This window comes from Anabrus simplex, chromosome 10, assembly GCF_040414725.1.
Source record: "Anabrus simplex isolate iqAnaSimp1 chromosome 10, ASM4041472v1, whole genome shotgun sequence".
In the NCBI taxonomy this organism is placed as follows: Eukaryota; Metazoa; Arthropoda; class Insecta; order Orthoptera; family Tettigoniidae; genus Anabrus; species Anabrus simplex.
Genome location: NC_090274.1, coordinates 30325881 through 30342257, shown reverse-complemented (window position 1 = coordinate 30342257; position 16377 = coordinate 30325881). Strand labels below are relative to the sequence as shown.

The window sequence follows — 16377 nt, the reverse complement described above, 5'->3', positions numbered from 1 at the left end:
CCGAGACGAGGTCGACGTATTTGAACACCTGAACACCTTCAAATACCACCGGACTGAGCCAGGATCGAACCTGCCAAGTTGGTAAGAGCCTCAACCGTCTCAGCCACTCAGCCCGTACATTTCAAGTGAAGATTTACGGTGAGATTTTATGTTTCATATGGGGATGTGTTGCGATACTTGTCACGCATGACCGTTTGGCTCAGTTTCACGGGCAGAATGGTGGTGATTATTGTTTTAAGAGGAAGTACAACTAGGCAACCATCCTGTCTTCTTCCTGACGTCAGTCATTTATGGCTTCCTTTTTTTCTGATGTTAGCATTAAGGTGGGTTTTCGGCGACGATGTGATAGGAAAGGGCTAGGACTGGGAAGGTAGAGGTCATGGTTCTAATTAAAGTGAAAAACTATTTTCAGGCCTGCCGATGTTGGGGTTCGAACCTACCATCTCCGAACGCAGGCTAACAGCTAAGCGGCCCACACCGCGCCGCTAGCTCGTTGGGTCCTGTATGGTTTAATAATCACACTGCTATTTGCTTTACGTCACACCGACACAGATAGGTCTTATGGCGACGATGGGATAGGAAAGGCATAGGAGTGGGAAAGAAGCGGCCGTGGCTTTAATTAAGGTACAGCTCCAGCATTTACCTTGTGTGAAAATGGTCGCCAACCCGCGCTCCAAAGTTCAGAGCCCCTGGGGCGCCCTGGCATTGTTTCCACTTACTTGTGCCAGGCTCCTCACGTTTATCTATCCTATCCCATCTTCCTCGGTCAACTCTTGTTCTTTTCCGACCCTGACGGTATTACGTATGGAGGCCTACGGATTCTTTCTTTTTCACTCCCTTCGTGGCCCTTGTATTTCTTTGGCCGAAGTGTCGGAAATGTTTTTTCGAAGTGTCGGATCGGTTCCATTTTTTTCTCTTATTAGTGTTATATAGAGCACAGTTGCCTAGTTGTATTTCCTCTTTAAACAATAATCACCATCACCACCATCCTGGCTCAGTCCGGTGGTATTTGAAGGTGCTCAAATACGTCAGTCTCGTGTCAGTCGATTTACTGGCTCGTAAGAGAGCTCCCGCGGGACTAAATTCCGGCACCTCGGCTTCTCAGAAAACCGCTAAAGTAAGTAATGGGACGAAAAACAATAACATTATTATTATATTGCACTTGGTCACTATCTTCTTTTTTTTTTTTTTGCTAGTTGCTTTACGTCGCACCGACACAGATAGGTCTTATGGCGACGATGGGACAGGGAAGGGCTGGGAGTGGGTAGGAAGCGGCCGTGGCCTTAATTAAGGTACAGCCCCAGCATTTGCCTGGTGTGAAAATGGAAAACCACGGAAAACCATCTTCAGGGCTGCCGACAGTGGGGTTCGAACCTGCTATCTCCCGAATACTGGATACTGGCCACACTTAAGCGACTGCAGCTATCGAGCTCGGTGGTCACTATCTTGTAACTTATTTATTATTCTATAGGGTATACCATCAACTGGAAAAATGCTTTATCTCTGATTCGAGTTCTTTACACATATCATTCCTCCATGACTAAGTGATTAGCGTGCTGGCCTTTGGTCACAGGGGCCCCGGGTTCGATTCCCGGCACTAAAAGCCATACGCCATTTTATTTTTACTCATATCATTTATATATACCCCAAGAAAACATACAGGTCCAATAATATTGCCTTGAGAAATTTCCCTCTTATAGACTACGGGATTCCATAATGCTTCACCTACTCTAATCCTCATCCATTTTTTTCAGTCTCTCTCTCGATCTACCTTATCATGAAAACCTACAACCTGTTTTCCAGTCATTGACCGGGTCAGGGATGGAATGAATGAAGCAGATATAGGCTATTAGTACGATGGGGTCGCCACTCCCAAAGTGATTTATTAATGAATGATAGATGCTATGAAATGAGAATGGAGAGTGTTGCTGGGATGAAAGATGACAGGGAAAACCGGCGTACCCGGAGAAAAACCTGTCCCGCCTCCGCTTTGTCCAGCACAAATCTCACATGGAGTGACCGGGATTTGAACCACGGTATCCAGCGGTGAGAGGCCGACGCGCTGCCGTCTGAGCCACGGAGGCTCCTACCTTATCATATGCCTTGGAAAGGTCAATCAATCAATAAATACTGATCTGCATTTAGGGCAGTCGCCCAGGTGGCAGATTCCCTATCTGTTGCTTTCCTAGCCTTTTCCGAAATGATTTCAAAGAAATTGGAAATTTATTGAACGTCTCCCTTGGTAAGTTATTCCAATCCCTAACTCCCCTTCCTATAAATGAATATTTGCCCCAGTTTGTCCTCTTGAATTCCAACTTTATCTTCATATTGTGATCTTTCCTACTTTTATAAACGCCACTCAGATTTATTCGTCTACTAATGTCATTCCACGCCATCTCTCCGCTGACAGCTCGGAACATACCACTTAGTCGAGCAGCTCTTCTTCTTTCTCTCAATTCTTCCCAACCCAAACATTGCAACATTTTTTGTAACGCTACTCTTTTGTCGGAAATCACTCAGAACAAATCGAGCTGCTTTTCTTTGGATTTTTTCCAGTTCTTGAATCAGGTAATCCTGGTGAGGGTCCCATACACTGGAACCATACTCTAGTTGGTGTCTTACCAGAGACTTATAAGCCCTCTCCTTTACATCCTTACTACAACCCCTAAACACCCTCATAACCATGTGCAGAGATCTGTGCCCTTTATTTACAATCATATTTATGTGATTACGCCAATGAAGGTCTTTTATTATATTAACACCTAGATACTTACAATGATCCCCAAAAGGAACTTTCACCCCATCAACGCAGTAATTAAAACTGAGAGGACTTTTCCTATTTGTGAAACTCACAACCTGACTTTTAACCCTGTTTATCAACATACCATTGCCTGCTGTCCATCTCACAACATTTTCGAGATCACGTTGCAGTTGCTCACAATCTTGTAACTTATTTTATCACTCTATAGAGAATAACATCATCCGCAAAAAGGTCAATCGCGATACAGTGGGAATCCGGTGCAGCTGTCATTGCCTCAGTCGGTTAATAGGGAACAGGCATGTAAACTGTAGAGGCACGAACTGTGCACCGTCTCAATTAGACTGGCGCTCTGCGGCGAGCTGTCTGCCCGTCACTGATTAATCTGTGTACACAACAAAGTACGCAGGCGCAGTGTGTCACCCCGTGCTTGAGGCGGGTAGCGTCAAGCGCTCTTGGCTGACAGTTGGGTTGTGACGACGTGGCTGGCTGGATGTGTGCAGTGCGGTTAATGAATGCGTCTTAAGACGAAATGGGCGCCGGACAGTCAGGCAGGGGTGTCAACAGGAGCACCAGTGACGAGGAAGGTAAGTTACCTGTGTCACTAGCAAAGTTTGAGCTGTAAGATGGAATCAGCCTATCTGACTTCGTTTTTTTTTAAATTGATAACTTACCTTGATTAAGCCAGTTATTATACTCCGTTATGATTAAATAATCTAGTTAGATGCTTATCACGTCCCCTGATTGCTATGATTGGAAAGCCGTTCGACACCTGTTTTCATGTTCATGACTTCGAATCTCGCCACATTCGAACAACATTTTAGGGCCGTTTAAATGCCAAAGATTCGTACAGTTAGGCCAATACTTACCGGTATACGGTACTGATAATCAGAAACATTCCTAAATGGTATAAAGGAAAGGGTGATAGACATAAAGCTGAAAATTACAGGCCAGTAAGTTTGACATGCATTGTATGTAAGCTTTGGGAAGGCATTCTTTCTGATTATATTAGACATGTTTGTGAAATTAATAACTGGTTCGATAGAAGGCAATTCGGTTTTAGGAAAGGTTATTCCACTGAAGCTCAACTTGTAGGATTCCAGCAAGATATAGCAGATATCTTGGATTCTGGAGGTCAAATTGACTGTATCGGGATTGAAATGTCTAAAGCATTTGATAGGGTGGATCATGGGAGACTACTGGCAAAAATGAGTGCAATTGGACTAGACAAAAGAGTGACTGAATGGGTTGCTATATTTCTAGAAAATAGATCTCAGAGAGTTAGACTAGGTGAAGCTTTGTCTGACCCTGTAATAGTTGAGAGGGGAGTTCCTCAGGGCAGTGTTATCAGACCTTTATGTTTTCTTATATATATAAATGATATGAGTAAAGGAGTGGAATCGGAGGTAAGGCTTTTTGCGGATGATGTTATTCTCTATAGAGTGATAAATAAGTTACAAGATTGTGAGCAACTGCAACGTGACATCGAAAATATTGTGAGATGGACAGCAGGCAATGGTATGTTGATAAACGGGGCTAAAAGTCAGGTTGTGAGTTTCACAAATAGGAAAAGTCCTCTCAGTTTTAATTACTGCGTTGATGGGGTGAAAGTTCCTTTTGGGGATCATTGTAAGTATCTAGGTGTTAATATAAGGAAAGATCTTCACTGGGGTAATCACATAAATGGGATTGTAAATAAAGGGTACCGATCTCTGCACATGGTTATGAGGGTGTTTAGGGGTTGTAGTAAGGATGTAAAGGAGAGTGCATATAAGTCTCTGGTAAGACCCCAACTAGAGTATGGTTCCAGTGTATGGGACCCTCACCAGGATTACCTGGTTCAAGAACTGGAAAAAATCCAAAGAAAAGCAGCTCGATTTGTTCTGGGTGATTTCCGACAAAAGAGTAGTGTTACAAAAATGTTGCAATGTTTGGGTTGGGAAGAAATGAGAGAAAGAAGAAGAGCTGCTCGACTAAGTGGTATGTTCCGAGCTGTAAGCGAAGAGATGGCGTGGAATGGCATTAGTAGACGAATAGGTTTGAATGGCGTCTATAAAAGTAGGAAAGATCACAATATGAAGATAAAGTTGGAATTCAAGAGGACAAACTGGGGCAAATATTCATTTATAGGAAGGGGAGTTAGGGATTGGAATAACTTACCAAGGGAGATGTTCAATAAATTTCCAATTTCTTTGAAATCATTTCGGAAAAGGCTAGGAAAGCAACATATAGGGAATCTGCCACCTGGGTGACTGCCCTAAATGCAGATCAGTATTGATTGATTGACTGATCAGATGTTTCCATAAATTTTGGAAGGCACGCTCTGATACTCATTAATATTCTATTGATAAATATTTGTTCTCATATTTTTTTATTTTATTTGCCTTGTTTTGCTTGGAGTAGTTAATATCCTGAATCCTTCTCTTACTTCCCCTGTGGGTGGGGGTGGTAGAAAAACGTTCACGGCATCCCCTGCCTGTCGTAAGAGGCGACTAAAATGGGCCCCAGGGGCTCTGAACTTGGAAACGTGGGTTGGCGACCATGGGACTCTTAGCTGAGTCCTGGCATTGTTTCCGCTTTCTTGTGCCAGGCTTCTCACTTTCATCTATCCTATCTGACCTCCCCTGTTCGACTCTTGTTCTTTTCCGACCCCGACGGTATTAGAGCACTCGAGGCCTAAGGAGTCCTTCATTTTCACGCCCTTCGTGGTCCTTGTATTTCTTTGACCGATACCTTCATTTCCGAAGTGTCCGATCCCTTCCGTTTTCTCTCTCTGTTTTATTTATTTTTTAAAAATTTTTAAGTGTTATATAGAGGATGGTTGCCTAGCTGTACTTCCTCTTAAAACAATAATCACCACCACCACCACTCCGTTTCTTACACTAAATCAAGATTAACACATAAATGAAGTTAATGACATTTACAGTTAACTAGGAATAATAATAATTGCTGTCATTTCCTGATAGATGCAGTACTTTTCCATCCATCTCTTGGCACAGGCCAGAGCAAAGTGTAGCTTCCACCGAAGTCCCAGTCTCATCAATGGCTGCGACAATATGGAAGCTCCTGGGGTACGGGTGGTGCTGAGTAATAGCATTCAGAGTACAACCAGTGCGTCAGTGTGTTACGAAACGTGTTGCTCATAGGGTCAGTTGTGCTACAATAGCACTGCCTGGCCCAGTGAGGAAAGCAATGGCAAACTACCTCACTCCTCGTCTTGCCTAGTACGCCTCATTTTGGTACCGCCATTGGTTTTTGTGGTTTTTCTATAACTGCATAGCCTTTGGTGGTGCTATTTGAGGATCCAACCAGCCTCTGGGCTGATGACCTAACAGACAGACAATGATAATACGCGAGTAAATGTCTAGTACTGAATTACAAGTTGAATAAATTAGAAGTACTGGAAAAGAATTCTGGATTTTTATAAAAAATTACAATTTGCTTTACGTCGGACCGACACAGATATGTCTTATGGCGACGAAGGAATAGGAAAGAGCTAGGAGTAGGAAGGAAGCGACCGTGGCCTTAATTGAGCTACAGTCCCAGCATTTGCCTGGTGTAAAAATGGGAAGCCACGGTAAACCATCTTCAGGGCTGCCGGCAGCGGGGTTCGAACCCACTATCTTCCGAATGCAAGTTCACAGCTGCGCGCCCCTAACAGCACGCCAACTCTCCCGTTCTCATGTACATTCCATTGATAAATATTCGTTTTAATATTTTATTTATTTGCCTTTTTTTTCGGTGTAGTTAAGACTCTAAATATTCTTCTCTTACACTAAACCAAGGTTAACAAATACATGCAGTTAAGTGCAATTTACAGTTAACTAGGAACTAATATTAATACATTTTTTTTTTTGCTAGTTGCTTTACGTCGCACCGACACAGATAGGTCTTATGGCGACGATGGGATAGGAAAGGCCTAGGAGTTGGAAGGAAGCGGCCGTGGCCTTAATTAAGGTACAGCCCCAGCATTTGCCTGGTGTGAAAATGGGAAACCACGGAAAACCATTTTCAGGGCTGCCGATAGTGGGATTCGAACCTACTATCTCCCGGATGCAAGCTCACCGCCGCGCGCTCCTAACCGCACGGCCCACTCGCCCGGTAATAATAATAATAATAATAATAATAATAATAATAATAATAATAATAATAATAATAATAATAATACGCGAGTGAATGTCTAGTACTGAATTACAAAGTGAATAAATTGGAAGTACCGCACTGGAAAGAAGAGTTATACGGAAAATACTCGGTCCGGTATGAACTACAGAACTCTGGAACTTAAGAAGTAGTGATGAAAATACACATCGAAACATCGAAAACACAACAGAAACAATACGGAAGAGACGGCTGATTTTTTTTGGCATTTATACAGAATAGATGACAACAGGTTAACCAAACATATCTTCAAATATCTTTTGGAACAAGAAGTCAACAACAACCTGGATTCCTGAAGTCAGGAAAGATTTAAAGAAACAATATAAGAGAAGAAGAAAAAGAAGCAACAGAGAGAGATAATTTTTGAAATAAATGATTAAAAATAGGAGGATTCGAACATCGGGAGGGAAAGAAAACAGGCTCAAAATGGTCCGAGGAGAAGAAAAGGAGACATAGTGAGAAGATGGAGTATTGAGAGGAAGAAGGAACAACAAAGGATGAAGCATTCAAATTGTCACGTGGTCCATAGAAGACCCTAGTACGGAGAAAGAAAGTAATAATACAAATAATGATAATAAACTAACCTATAAAGTAATGATAGTCATTATAAACTTTGACACTCCTGTCATTTGGTGATACCTGCTTAAGTAATATTCCTGCTTATGCCACGCAGATTTGGATGTCTTTACGCAATCTGCTGCCTGTTTTATCAGCAGCCATCACTATTGCAATGTCAAGTGTCAGCTCAATAAATGAAACGGCGACTCCTATTAAACGCGCCCGTTTTAGCGGAATATGTTGCAGACTTAATGTTTATTCATTTTACGGGACATATACACAGAATGTTTTCATCCAGTACCGTACCGTAGGCTACATGAAAGACGGGCTTTCATCTGAATCCATCTCCCTGCAAAGAAACATGACGACAGAACCCTCTATACCTTTGTGAATATGTGCGGAAAATATTACTTAGTAAGACGTTGGAGAATACGGTATCGATAGTTCATATTTTCCAACTAAAACCCTGCTTTGAGCAAAGGACATCGCTAGTCTAGCTTAACTCTCTTGTATGTATTATCCGCACACTTTATCTTGGTGCATTTGTGTACGGGGTTGAGGAGTAAGGAGGGAGCTGTCCCGGTATCGATAGTGCTGCCTGCTGCTGCCAACTGAATGAAAATGAAATCTGAATTGAATCGGGAATATGATCGATCGATATGAAATTTCTAAACCGTTTTCATCTTAAGCCAACAACTATGTCACATACACATTATATAACATTAAAAAACATTTTTCGATGCGAATCTTGTTTCTAGCATGAATTCTATACTTTGGCTTTGTTGTGTAAACAACAACAGTACTAGTACGTAAAGTGTACGCCAGATGTCGCACAACGATGCTTAAACGATTCATAGTTTGTGTTTCAAAGGTTGCCAGTACGAATCTCGAAGATCGTTGAGGTCGACCGATTCAGCACTAGGGTGTAAATGCACCAAGATAAAGTGTGCGGATAATATGTATGTATGTATGTATGTATGTATGTATGTATGTATACAGGTGTCCCACCCAACTCTGCGACCCCAAAATATCTCAGAAATGAAACAAAATATGAAAATTCCAATTGGCCAGGAACGTACCCATGTCAGGGGCCTCATACAATGAGAAGGTGTGCACAATCCATAAAGGTGAACAAGTAGCACTTCCGACGCCAAGTTGCGTTTTTTTAAATGGGGCATGTATGCTTGTTCTAGCAAAATGAAAACTAGAGCTGCAATTGGTGATAACACACTTGGTTTCGCGTTTCTAAACGTCATACGTTCTGAAATACGTGGCTGTTAGAGGATGGCAATGGCGCCACCGTTTCTGACGTAATGCAACGCATGTACTCCTGTGCTCAGAGCAGGGGTTTCTTGCACTGGGCTGTAGCCTGCTGTAAACACGTTCTAGCTTCAGTGTACTAGTGTCTCCTGATCTGGTCTGCTGTCATACTGTACCGTAATTCACGTACGTTTCGAATATTGCTTTCCATATTGACACGTTAAACCGCGTTTTCGTGTGGCGTGTAACAATTGCCGTCATCTAGTCGATATGCCGGCCTTCAGCAACGAAGAATACCTGGATATTATTTGAATTTACCGCGAATGTCGCAGAAATGCAACCGCAGCAGTGGCATTGTACGCTGAACGCTACCCAGATCGACGGTGTCGTTCACCTCGTACCATTGCCAACGTCTGCACGAAACTCGGGGAAACAGGAAGCTGGACTCCCACAAAGCGACAAAGTACAAAGACAGCGACTGGCACTGGAAACGAAATTGTTGTTCTGGCTGCTGCAGCGCACAATCCTCAGGTGAGTGTCCGGCAGATTGCACGATGTTCTGGAATAAGCCGCAGTAGTGTGAGCAGAATTTTGTAAAGGCATCGGTTTCATCCGTTCCATATCTCACTACACTAGGAACTGTACGGGACGGACTTTGAATCCCGCATTGTATTCTGTCGTTTTGCACTTCAACAGTTGCAAGGTAATCCAGTATTCCTACGTAATACGTTGTTTACGGACGGAGCTTCATTTACAAATCAAGGTCATGTGAATCTGCGGAACTTGCACTACTGGTCCGAGCAGAATCCCCACTGGATTCGCCAAGTTGCTCATTAACGACAGTGGAGTGTCAATGTTTGGTGCGGTATCATTGGTAATCGTATTGTAGGTCCCTATTTTTTTTTATCAGGGAACATTAATCGGACAGCGATATTCATCATTTCTGCAACACACTCTATCCCTCCTCATGGAGGGTGTGGGATTGGATACGCGTCTATCAATGTGGTTCCAGCATGATGGATGTCCCGCACATTCTGCAAGAGTTTCCAGAGACGTTGTGGATGCGACGTTTTCAAATAGGTGGATAGGACGGAGAGGTCCTGTGCAATGGCCACCTCGGTCCCCAGACTTGACGCCTTTAGACTCCTTTCTCTGGGGCACAGAACCGCCGACGACAGTAGAGGATATGCAAAATCATATTACTGCGGCGTGTGCAGCAATATCTGTAGAAACACTGCAATCCGTGCAACACTCTCTCTTGTTACCAGATTCCAAAAGTGTATTGATGCAAACGGAGGGCACTTCGAACATCTGTGGAAATGTCACGGTTTCATCGGGCAAGACGCTACTGGTGATTTGTGGGTGCATTTTCCATGCCAGGTGTACTGCACAACAATGACGTTTCTGAGGGCTATAGGCCACTAGTAAATGTGTTTAGAAAAGCGGAACCAACACTTGCACGATATTTCGTTTTCTTCCTCATTTTCATGCTAGATATTATTCTTCCGTGATCGTGATAGAACTGATTGCGGTGATCGAAACACTTGGTTAATTTTTTGATTTTTTTTTTGGTGAACTTAGAGACCTATCGATGCCTCATGATTCACAGGCAGGCAATTTCGGAGAGAATAAGAGAAAAATGAAGCAGAATGGGCGGACGGATTTGACAAGGCTGTTTTTAGTAAACTATTTTAGTATATAAAGAAACAAACCCCATGGCACTACAGCCCTTGAAGGGCCTTGGCCTACCAAGCGACCGCTGCTCAGCCTGAAGGTCTGCAGATTACGAGGTGTCGTCTGGTCAGCACGATGAATCCTCTCGGCCGTTATTCTTGGATTTCTAGACCGGGGTCGCTATCTCACCGTCAGATAGCTCCTCAATTCTAATCATGTAGGCTGAGTGGACCTCGAACCAGCCTTCAGGTCCAGGTAAAATTCCCTGACCTGGCCAAGAATCGAACCCGGGGCCTGCGGGTAAGAGGCAGGCCCTCTACCCCTACACCACGGGGTCGGCACCTTTTAATATATAGATAATAATAATATTGGTTTTACGCCCCACTAACTACCTTTCCGGTTTTCGGAGACGCCGAGGTGCCGGAATTGTGTACCGCAGGAGTTCTTTTACGTCCCAATAAACCTACCGACGCAAGGCTGACGTATTTGAGGACTTTCAAATACCTGCGGACTGAGCAAGGATCGATTTTGCCAAGTTGGGGTCAGAAGGCCAGCGCCTCAGCCGTCTGAGCCACTTAGCCCAGTGAATTATTACTAAGGTTACCGTTTAGTGAATATAAAACAAGCATTCTTTTGAACATCTCTGACTAAAATTAAGGTGAATATTTAGTTATTAATGTATGTAGCTCAATGTTTAGATCGTGCATTTAGAACTGCGATTTTTGTTAGACTCGTTGCTAAATATTTCGCAATATAAATCCTGAAATTCGCCATTAACAAACAGATACTGCATACAACAGAAACATATGGTAACACAATTGAAAACTAAACTAAATAGACACAAATATAAAGGCAATATTTAAATAAAATTGCGCACAAAAATTCATTATTTTAGTATTAAATTGGAATGTTTTGAAGTCGTTTTTGTTCTCGTGGTTCTTGTGGAAGTAAAATGCAATCACACATTTTACTCAAGCAAATCCTTTGTAACCTGTAGAGAGCATTTTTCATCACAATCCTCAGAATCCAGTACGGAAATACACAAGTGACCATGGAAGTGGCACAGAGAGAACTGGATTCCATCACTTTTTTTTTTCTTTCTTCGGGGGGCCCCCCGAAGCCCGCTCCCCCCGCGTGACCAACGACTCAATCTACATGGCCTCCGACATGCTATTATTTCTAAGAAGAAGAAAGAGATAGCAGGGAGGAGTGGGAAGTGATACAAGGAGTATCTGCCGGTTTCCGAGTCAGACTCGCTACCACGGCAAGAGTTTGTGTTAGGTGTATGGTGTTGAAGTATGGTATTGAAGGGTCAGGGCAAAACCACATAGGCAGAACAACTGTTCTGCCATTTATGAACGATCGTAAGTTCTCGATAGTGTCGTGAGAGTGCATACAAGTAGCAACATTATGCGTTTACAGAAATAAAGTAAACTCCGTCTGAGGCACAGTGAAATGAAGTACGTTGCTTACCAGCTTCATCATGCATGAATATTTTGTTTTCCGAATTTTAATTTTCAACTTTCTTAAAGCAATCGTTATTCTGGTTTCCTACGGTTAGAAGTAGCCGCTCGCCACCTGTTTCCAAGGTCACGTCTTCGAAACTCGGCACTTACGATTAGTACTTATCTAATGCCAGAGACCCGTTTCAATGGTTCTACAGACGCCTCTTTTTTGAACACAATTAGGTCACTCCAAAATTTTTCAGAAGTTACACTTATTATTATTATTATTATTATTATTATTATTATTATTATTATTATTATTACTATTATTATTATTACCGAGCTCGATAGCTGCAGTCGCTTAAGTGCGGCCAGTATCTAGTATTCGGGAGATAGTAGGTTCGAACCCCACTATCGGTAGCTCTGAAAATGGTTTTCCGTGGTTTCCCATTTTCACACCAAGTAAATGCTGGGGCTGTACCTTAAGGCCACGGCCGCTTCCTTCCCACTCCTAGCCCTTTCCTGTCCCATCGTCGCCATAAGACCTATCTGTGTCGGTGCGACGTAAAGCAAGTAGCAAAAAATATTATTATTATTATTATTATTATTATTATTATTATTATTATTATTATTATTATTATTATTATTATTATTATTATTATTATTATTATATCTTCTTTCTTTCTTTCTTTCTTAATCCGTTTACCCTCCAGGGTTGGTTTTTCCCTCGGACTCAGAGAGGGATCCCACCTCTACCGCCTCAAGGGCAGTGTCCTGGAGCTTGAGAATTTGGGTCCGGGATACAACTGAGGAGGGGAACCAGTACCTTGCCCATGCAGCCTCATCTGCTATGCTGAACAGGGCCTTGTGGGAGAATGGGAATTTTGGAAGGGATAGGCAAGCAAGAGGGAAGGAAGCGGCCGTAACTGCCATTTGCCTTCGAGGATGGCTGGGGTGGTAATCGAACCCCCCCCCCCTCTACTCAGTTGACCTCCCGAGGCTGAGTGGACCCCGTTCCAGCCTTCGTGCCACTGTAAATTCTTCTTCTTCTTTCGTGTTGTTTGGGCCTACTGAGAACCACGGGGCTTGTGTTGATTCCTCTTCCCTGTATTCGGGAGATAGTAGGTTCGAACCCCACTGTCGGCAGCCCTGAAAATTGTTTTCCGTGGTTTCCCATTTTCACACCAGGCAAATGCTGGGGCTGTACGTTAATTAAGGCCACGGCCGCTTCCTTCCCACTGCTAGCCCTTTCCTGTCCCATCGTCGCCATAAGACCTATCCGTGTCGGTGCGATGTAAAGCAATTAGCAAGAAAACATTCCTCTTCTGCTTCTTCTTGTCCCAGAACAGTTTTCTTTTCTGGCTGTCGGGCTGAATAGCTCAGACGCTCAACATGCCAGGTTCGATCCTGGCTGAGTCCGGTGGTATTTGAAGGTGCTAAGAAATTGCAGATTTGAGTCGGTAAGTTTTCTGCCACATTTAAGAACTCCTGCGGGACAAAATTCAAGCATCTCGATGTCTTCGTAAATCGTAAAAGTAGGCAGTGGGACGTCATATTATTATTATTATTATTATTATTATTATTATTATTATTATTATTATTATTATTATTATTATTGCCCTGTGCTCCTTCATTTGTTGGCGGTGTTGCTATTTTCTTTGCTTCATCACGTCTTTTCCGTCTTCATCTTTGGCCTTTCTTCAAAACCCCGATGGTCTTTTAGTTTCCTCCAGAGTGGGTTGCATTGTTGTATATCTTCGCCTGTAGGTCCCTTTTCACCTCCTTGAACCACGTTGGCTGGGTCTTCTTATCTTTAAAATAGGTAATGATCCGGTTCGATGATCGTGTTCGTTTCATTCTTAGTCAGTGACCATAAAACGCAATTCTCCTCCGCATGACGTCAGAGATCTTCTGGACATGAGTATACAATCATGGTTATGCCGAAATCTGTATTCATCTTTGTCTTTAGTTGGGCCAAAATTTTTGATTAAGATCTTTCTTTCCTTTTTTAATCTCCAGGCCTTTCATGTTCAAAGCAAGGCATTCCGCTACATACAGAGCCTCTGGTCTTGTGACAGTGCAATAATGTCTGAGTTTTGCTTTCAAGGATATGGACTTTTTGCTGTAAACGTCTTTGCTCAGTTGATAAGCCATTTCCATTTCGTTCATGCGTGACGCGAAATATGCTTTTTTTAGAGATGTTTGGTTCTATCCACTCACCAAGATCTGTCTGTCTGTCTGATTGCCCCCTGCTTTACTTTTAGCTCCGTTGGTGCTGGCGTCATTTTAGTTATGAATTGCGTTTTTTTTTCCCAAAGAGATCTGTAGGCCTGCTCTTTCTGCCTGTACCTTGAGGTGGTTAATACCGGGCGAGTTGGCTGTGCGGTTAGGTGCGCTCAGCTGTGAGATAGTGGGTTCGAGCCCCTCTGTCGACAGCCCTGAAGATGGTTTCCCGTTTTCACACCAATCAAATGCTGAGGCTGTACCTTAATTAAGGCCACGGCCGCTTCCTTCCCACTCCTGGGCCTTTCCTGTCCCATCGTTGCCATAAGACCTATCTGTGTCGGTGTGACATGAAGCAAGTTGTACAAAAAAAAAAAGGTTAATTTACTTTAAAGCCGAATCTAAAGAATTATTATTATTATTATTATTATTATTATTATTATTATTATTATTATTATTATTATTATTATTATTATTATTTACCAACTACTTTTACGGTTTTAGGAGACGAGGTGCCAGAATTTTGTCTCGCAGGAGTTCTTGTATGTGCTAGAAAATCGGCCGACACGACACGTAATTGAGCCCCTTCAGATACCACCTGAGTAATCTGCGATCGAACCTACCAATTGGGGCTCAGAAGGTCAGCACTCTGTTTGAACTACTTAGCCAGGATTATTATTATTATTATTATTATTATTATTATTATTATTATTATTATTATTATTATTATTATTACAACGTTGTGCCCAACTAAGGAGCGCTACTGAAATTATTTAACAGATAAATTTCCTTTCTTCTCTTCCCTGAATCTCTTCATCCTTTTGATATGTTTTTCTTCCATTCTTACATCCACGCAGTAGTGGTTCTCATCTTAGGTTTTTCAGTAAAACGATGTTTGTCCACCAACATTTTAAAGCTAGGTCTGTCCCAGATAATTTCCAAGTTCTCTGAAATCACTTAAGGAGAGACTAGGTAAACAGTTGGTAGGATATCTGCCACCGGGGCGACAGTCCTAAATGTAGATCAGTGGTGTTTGATTGATTGATTGATTGATTGATTGATTGATACAATGTGATAAATGCTTATAACGTAAATATTTATTATTATTTTTATTATAAAAAATATGGTTTATTTATTCTGGTAAAGTTAGGGATGTACTCCCTTTCTTACACTTAACCAGTCTTAACCTGGAACACTTAATAATACGTACTAATGACAATAATATGATCATATTAACAATAATAGTAATAATATTAATGAAAGTAATCACACTTAAAAATCATATCATCTATATAATACACATCGTACGTAGAGTGCATTAAAATACATGAATAATGATTACTATAACAATTACTTAAGATAAAGTTTAGAAAATATATACATTTCTACAGTACACCGAAATAACGCCTTCAATTGATAGGTATTAATAATAATGGCGTATCGCCTCCGAAGAGGCCTGGTGCAATTGATAGGTGAAGAGAAAGATTAGTAAGGATAAGAAGAAGAATAAGATCTTTGAAAGGAAGAGGGAAATAATGATGAAGAGACGGTAGGAAGAGGTGTTTTCAGGTCATAATTTGATGATTCATGCATGTTTACCTAGTATTTCTACACAGGCACTGCCTTCGTGATGACCAGGCCGTACTGTAACGAGCGCGGGAAAGCAATCAGCTGATCGTTAGGGGGGAAGTTTAGCACATGAGTTAGTAGTGTTAAACATATATTTTCGCAGTTTTATTGAAATTTTTAACGATGGCCGCATGTTCACTCAGATATATGTGAGAATGAGTCGTCATCGACTGCATTATTAAGAGGAAAGTCGTTAATTAGTGAAGAAAACTTAGTGTGAGCGTGTATTTATGTGAAGCTATAGGTTAAGAAGATCGTTCTTAAGTGTTTTAATTTTGTAGTTTATTTGTATAAAGTTATATTTATAGTGTAAAATTAATTGAGTTAGTGCATTGTGTGTTTTATTATTAACCACGAATTGTATATACTTGAATTAAGATTATCATTGAGGGAAATCACCATGCCTAAGAGTTGCTGTGTGCTTGGCTGCAAAGCCAATTATAAACAAGGAGAGTACACTCCGGTATTTGTGTTTCCTTCTGATGAAGAACGAGTTAAGTTATGGAAGAAGGCTATTCCCAGGGAGAATTTAATAGTTAATCACAACACAGTTGTGTGAAAACACATCCTGAGAGAAATAAGAGTGTCCCGTCCAGATGGTGAGTTAAATTTTTTTATTATGTCATAAACATGGGTAACATTAGGTAGGCCCTATATTTTTTATGTAATCAG

The 16377-nt window shown here is 41.8% G+C and overlaps 1 protein-coding gene across 1 annotated transcript in view; it reads left to right on the top strand.

Annotated features, from left to right (window-relative positions):
* The first annotated feature begins 3233 nt into the window (after positions 1-3233).
* LOC136882467 (serine/threonine-protein kinase 32B) overlaps positions 3234-16377 on the top strand; it is a 502648-nt gene continuing 489504 nt past the window's right edge. The window contains exon 1 of the mRNA XM_067155127.2: positions 3234-3345. Coding sequence (XP_067011228.2) covers positions 3291-3345 — 55 coding nt within the window. The 5' untranslated portion in view covers positions 3234-3290. The remainder of the gene's footprint in view (positions 3346-16377) is intronic.